This window comes from Populus euphratica, unplaced genomic scaffold (genome assembly GCF_000495115.2).
Source record: "Populus euphratica unplaced genomic scaffold, PopEup_1.0 scaffold8.1, whole genome shotgun sequence".
In the NCBI taxonomy this organism is placed as follows: Eukaryota; Viridiplantae; Streptophyta; class Magnoliopsida; order Malpighiales; family Salicaceae; genus Populus; species Populus euphratica.
This window is the reverse complement of record NW_011499855.1, coordinates 1,783,571-1,789,570: the sequence shown is the minus strand read 5'-3', so window position 1 is coordinate 1,789,570 and position 6,000 is coordinate 1,783,571. Positions and strand designations below refer to the sequence as shown.

Below are 6,000 nucleotides of genomic sequence, written 5' to 3'. Positions count from 1 at the left end.
GCTACCATTAAAGCTACAGTCAGCTTTTCTCCATATCCCTCATACTCTTCCACGTTTTATGTGATCAAATTATATTATTTATGAGATTTAATTAATTTTGTGCAATTGTCGGAGTGTACGGAGCAAATATGTTTTTCAGCCCTCTAAAATATTTATTTAGGATGGAACTACCTTGTTAAACATATGTTTTAAGTATATTTTATATATGTTTGGGGTAGTTTAATTTTAAATTTTTTGGTTGAATATTTTGTATTTTTTTGTTGTAATTATAGATGTACGGATTAATTTATGTGTATCTAGACTAATTCTCTAAAATTCTAAAATTAATGACTAGCTAAATTTTTAATGATTTAAAAATTTATAATATTTAAATTAATAATTTTTGAAAAATAAATCTAGAATATAATTAATTATACTATACTTCTTAGGGTTAATATTTTGTATATTTGTTTTGACTGGAGTGAGTGGCACACTAAAAATGTTGTGAATATGAACCGGTGTGGTACATATTATAATATTCTAATGCATGCAGTACTGTGGAAAAAAAATAACAATAAAATAAAATTTTAGGATTGATGATACATAAATTTACGATGGAATCTCAGATGAAAAAAATATTTTTGAATATATATATGTTTTTTCTTGACGAAAAGTTTTTTTATTATTTCTTAAGATATTTTGTCAGAGAAATTTTATTTTTCACGGAAACTCTCATGAAATATGAATAAGAAATTAAGGTTAGTAAAATCTTACCAGTGATTCTTTAACTGTTTCTTTCCCGATAAAATCTTTGAAGAAAATGAGATTACCACCGATGATTCTTGCTTGGCCACCAAACAAGGTCAGCAAAGTAGGTGGCCACATAAGTTTACCAGAATAAACTTTCCACATGCTATATATAGACCCACATGAGATCCAATCCATGACAAAGGTCCATCTGTAGACAATTCTGAATTGCTTTTCTTCAAAGAAAGACCCTTTTTGCCAGATAACAGTTTCTGATATGAAGTCCATACCAGCAAACCTTTCTTCCATGCTATTTTGCTTAGCTGTCATCACCCACCAAACTCCATGGCCTGTTGCTATCCTTTTATTCTCATTATCCTCTTTCTTTGCTTTCTCTCTAAACTATTGGTTAGTCCCTGGAGGTTTTGCATGGAGAAACCATCACGACAATCAAAACCCTTCAAGATTTCGTGGTCCAATTGGGTGGCCTATAGTGGGCACTTTACCCCAAATGGGTTCACTTGCTCATCGAAAATTAGCTAGCGTGGCTGCTTCATTAGGGGCAACTAAGCTTATGGCATTCAGTTTAGGCTCAACTCGTGTGATAATTAGTAGCCATCCAGACACAGCCAGGGAAATCCTATGCGGGTGCTCTTTCGCTGACCGTCCTATTAAGGAAGCAGCTCGTTTGTTAATGTTTGAGCGTGCCATTGGCTTTGCTCCTTCCGGAGACTATTGGCGACACTTGCGTAGAATTGCGGCAAATTACATGTTTTCCCCGAGGAAAATCTCTGCTCTAGAGCCACTTAGGCAACGTTTAGCTAATGAAATGGTGGCAGAAGTGAGAGAGGAGATGAAGGAGAGACGGGTTGTTGTGTTAAGAGACATATTGCAGAAAGGTTCATTAAGCAATGTATTAGAGAGTGTTTTTGGTAGTGATGTCTCTATAGAGGGGGAGGAGTTAGGGTTCATGGTTAAAGAAGGATTTGACTTGATTGCAAAATTTAATTTCGATGACTATTTTCCACTAAGGTTTTTGGACTTCAATGGAGTGAAGAGAAGGTGTTGTAAGTTGGCTGGCAAGGTTAATAGTGTTGTGGGTCAAATTGTGAAGGAAAGAAAAAGAGCTGGAGACTCAAGGAGTGGAAGTGACTTTCTTAGTGCTTTGCTATCTTTGCCTGAGGAAGACCAGTTGAATGAATCAGATATGGTGGCTCTTTTATGGGTAAAAGATTCTCCCTTTCTCTTGGCTAAATCTTAAAAAGTAAATTAAACCAATATCTGACAAAATAAATAAATTTCACAGTGCAAATTGCAAAAGGGAATTATAAAGTTGTGTTATGTAAAATAAATAAATTATTGTTTAAGCTTTAAAAGCTGGGGAGAAGGATGATTTCTCATCTAAAATCTGAGGAAGATTATCAAAGAACAATTTATCTTAATTTTGTAATTAAATCTGAAAGAAACTATGCTCTTTTCTTTGAATACACTTAACGAAGACGATTTTATTTAATTTTTTGAATTATAAAAAACTCAAGGGAAATTTCGTAGATATTAAATGTTGAGACACTACTCTCAATAGTGATATATTATTGGTGAATTTCTATGTCCAATCTGAAATATCTTTTCATAATCTTGTATAACCAGCAACCTCTTTTATTCCTCAATTATTACCGCTAGCTAAGGTCATTCGTTGCATGAGATCCTTTTCAGTCTTCTTTTGACAGATTATATTGTGGTTGGATGCAGATTTTGTAGGTGTTTTGTTTCGTTCTAGGAAGATCAGTTTCTATTGATATTTGAAAAGGCTAAGGATTTTAAAAGGTTCCTTGTCTTTTTGCTACGTTTTCAAGATTCGAGAACCATCGTCATCTTAGTGCTCCCCTCCGAGCTTCGTAAAAGTTACTTGGATACTTATTAGATTATACTGTATCCACATGCATGGCAAATATCTTCTCATTTTACCTACGTTTTTTCCACACTTGTTACCAATTGACATGTGGTTGCTGGTTTCCACGTTTTTCATTGTTCTTTCTACCTGCAATCCTAACTGTACAAAGGACCAAATGGAGAAGATTTTTAATTCTATGTGCCAGGAGGATCTCACTGGGATGATTTTGTTGTGGGACAATGTAACACAGGAGATGATATTCCGAGGAACAGACACGGTTGCTTTGCTTCTCGAGTGGATAATGGCTCGGATGGTGGAGCACCCAGAAATCCAAGCAAAGGCCCAGGAGGAGCTTGACCGGTGCATTGGCAGCCACAGGGAGGTGCTAGACTCTGATATCCCTAATCTCCCCTACCTCCGAGCAATAGTCAAGGAAGTCCTGAGATTGCACCCACCTGGCCCACTACTCTCGTGGGCCCGCCTAGCCATCCATGATGTGCACGTGGACAAAACGTTCATCCCAGCCGGCACAACAGTGATGGTTAACATGTGGGCCATAACACATGACCCTTCCATTTGGAGGGATCCATGGGTCTTCAATCCTGACCGGTTCATTGAAGAGGATGTGCTGATTATGGGCTCGGATCTAAGGCTGGCACCATTTGGAGCAGGGCGCAGGGTGTGTCCAGGCAAGGCACTTGGGCTAGCCACGGTGCACCTATGGTTCGCACGGCTTTTACACGAGTACAGATGGTTACCCGCAAAACCCGTGGATCTTTCTGAGTGTTTAAGGCTCTCTCTCGAAATGAAAAGGCCACTGGAATGTCATGTGGTTCAACGACGGAGCAAAGTCACGCAATGAAGCTACCGGTTTCGATCAGAAATTAAACTTCGCAGGACCTTTTCAGGCGAATCGTGTGGTGTGTTTAGCTGTAAATTAAGAATGTATCCCTCTTCTAGATTGTGTAAAGTGGTTGTCGATGTCAAGGGGTGTGTTTGGTACGTGAAGCATCAAGCTATTAAACACACCTAGAATGTGTACTAAGAATGCTTTTGTTTAAGCGATGCGTCGCATTAATAAACGGTTGTTAAGTTTCGACTTTCTAGAATGGTTGAAACTTAGTCATGATCTCCTCGATCATGTCAGCCATAATTGCAAAAAAAAAAAAAATTATAAAAACTTAACTGTTAAATAAGATATCAAAATATTGTTTTATTATAATTTATAATAAAACCAGGAGATTCATGAAAAATTATGTTTAATCTCTCGAAATGTTGCTTCCCGGAGGCGTAGTTGGTAGTCTATTTTTCAGCCGATGCTAGCAAACTTGCCCACCTTTAAATTCTCTCGTGCTTATGGTATTTCTTCTGTCTAATGCAACCACAGACTGCCTCTGTAAAATGCAGCCACAGCAATATTCAACTCGTTTTCTAGAGGGAAGATTCATTCAACTCCTCGAGAGAACTCTTAAAATAGAATTTCAAGATTATAAAACGGTACGTGATGTGTCTATTTAGATTCAATTTGAGATTGGAGGCCAAATAGAAATTAGTAAAAAAAATGTTTAAAATTAATTATTTTTTTACATTTTTGAATCATTTTAATAATATTAAAAATATTTTTTAAAAATTATAAATATATTATTTTAATATATTTTTAAATAAAAAATATTTTAAAAAATAGCAAACAGTTTGAGACCCTCACAAGCTCAGATGGGCCCTGCTTGCCTCAACGCAGCCTACGGGCTCGAGTGTGCTTCATAGCCCAACACATCCCGGCGTGCCACCGTGTGGTTTGGGCTCGGGGATGTCTTAGTGCCAACAGGTTATTAAGTGTTGAAGTTCCTCTTCCGAAGACGATATATGCTCACCCCATGGCACAAGCTCTAGTCAAACAAGGCCCACCAATTGAGGGGAACAAAATATACATCCATTAAATGCAAGCACCCTTCTTAGTTATATTTGAAAGGAGGGTAGTAATTAATTTTTTAAAAATATATTAAAATAATATTTTTCATTTAAAAAAATATTTTTGATATTGGTATAGTAAAATATTTGAAAATATACAGCAAAAAAAATTTAAGTAAAAAAATAATTTTTTTAAAAACACAAAAACAAATCATACAACATTATAATAAATCATCAAAGATGTTTTAAAGAGTGGTACTTGTATTTTAATTTTAAAATTTTCATATTAATATATTAAAACAATTCAAAAATATATAAAAAAAATTAATTTTTTAAAAACATTTCAAAAACATAAAAATTAATTACACAACACTGTAAAAGAATCAATGATTGATATAATAATCATCATCAATAATATACACAATACTCAACCATGGAAAATAATAACAAAAAAATCACACGACCCATAAGACCATAAACTATTGTAATATGTCACTAATTCAAGATTTATAAATCTTAAAATCATTAAAGATTCATATGATTATTAACTTAAAAACTTATAAGATTGATAGAGATATACACAAGCTTACCCGAATATCTACATTAATAAATAAATAAATAAACTATAGCAATTTTTGTGGTGGTCATTTATGGCTTTCTATCACAAGTAGTTCGGGATAATAAATAATAAGTATAATGATTATCATAAATATATCTGAAAGGAGGATGGTAATTATTTTTTTACAAGATTAATTTTTATTATTAGTCTTAAAAAATTATTTTTTGATATTAGCATATTAAAATATTTGAAAACATGCAAAAAAAAATAATTTTTTTTAAAAATACTTTTAAAACATAAAAACAAATCATACAACATTACAAATAACAATAAAAAATATTTTAAAGTGTGGTAATGATATTTTGATTTTTTAAAAATAATTTTTGATATTAGTATATTAAAACAATATAAAAACATAAAAAATAATTTAAAAACACTTTTCAAACATAAAAACTAATTATACAACACTATAATGATCGATAAAATAACCATCATCAATAATACATACAACACAACCATGGAAATAACAAAGTCGCATAACCTATAAAACCAAAAACTATTACAATCTAATAATAGGGAGTAACTTAACTTGTTAAATTTCGAGTTTATTCCTTAATTATCATGAGTTCGAGTCCCTTTAAGGCCATTAAAAGTTTATATAGTCATTAATTTGAAGGTTCGTGAGATTAGTAGAGATACGCGCAAGCTGATCGAGATATTTATATTAATTAGAAAAGCTATAGTAATTTTAATATTAAGAGATAACTTAACTGGTTAAATTTTAAATTTACTATTTAGTTATTATAATTTTTTTTAAAATTATAATTTTTTTTTATAATTATCATTAATTTTAATACATATAAAATTTATCATGATACAGGAGCACTAAACCTTGAACAACCACCGCATTATTAAT

The 6,000-nt window shown here is 32.8% G+C and overlaps 1 protein-coding gene across 1 annotated transcript; it reads left to right on the top strand.

Moving 5' to 3' along the window:
- The first annotated feature begins 962 nt into the window (after positions 1 to 962).
- On the top strand, positions 963 to 3,721 carry LOC105122994 (cytochrome P450 78A3-like). The gene is made up of 2 exons (XM_011022424.1): positions 963 to 1,951; positions 2,868 to 3,721. The coding sequence occupies exons 1-2, from the start codon at positions 1,004 to 1,006 to the stop codon at positions 3,477 to 3,479; spliced, it is 1,560 nt and encodes a 519-aa protein (XP_011020726.1). The 5' UTR covers positions 963 to 1,003; the 3' UTR covers positions 3,480 to 3,721.
- The last annotated feature ends 2,279 nt before the right edge of the window (positions 3,722 to 6,000 follow it).

What these genes read in the sequence shown, in the direction of transcription:
- LOC105122994 (XM_011022424.1), top strand. Translation starts at nt 1,004, where the DNA reads ATGAAGTCCATACCAGCAAACCTTTCTTCCATGCTATTTTGCTTAGCT. An exon ending in ATATGGTGGCTCTTTTATGG is followed by an intron (nt 1,952 to 2,867) that starts GTAAAAGATTCT and finishes AATGTAACACAG; the next exon opens with GAGATGATATTCCGAGGAAC.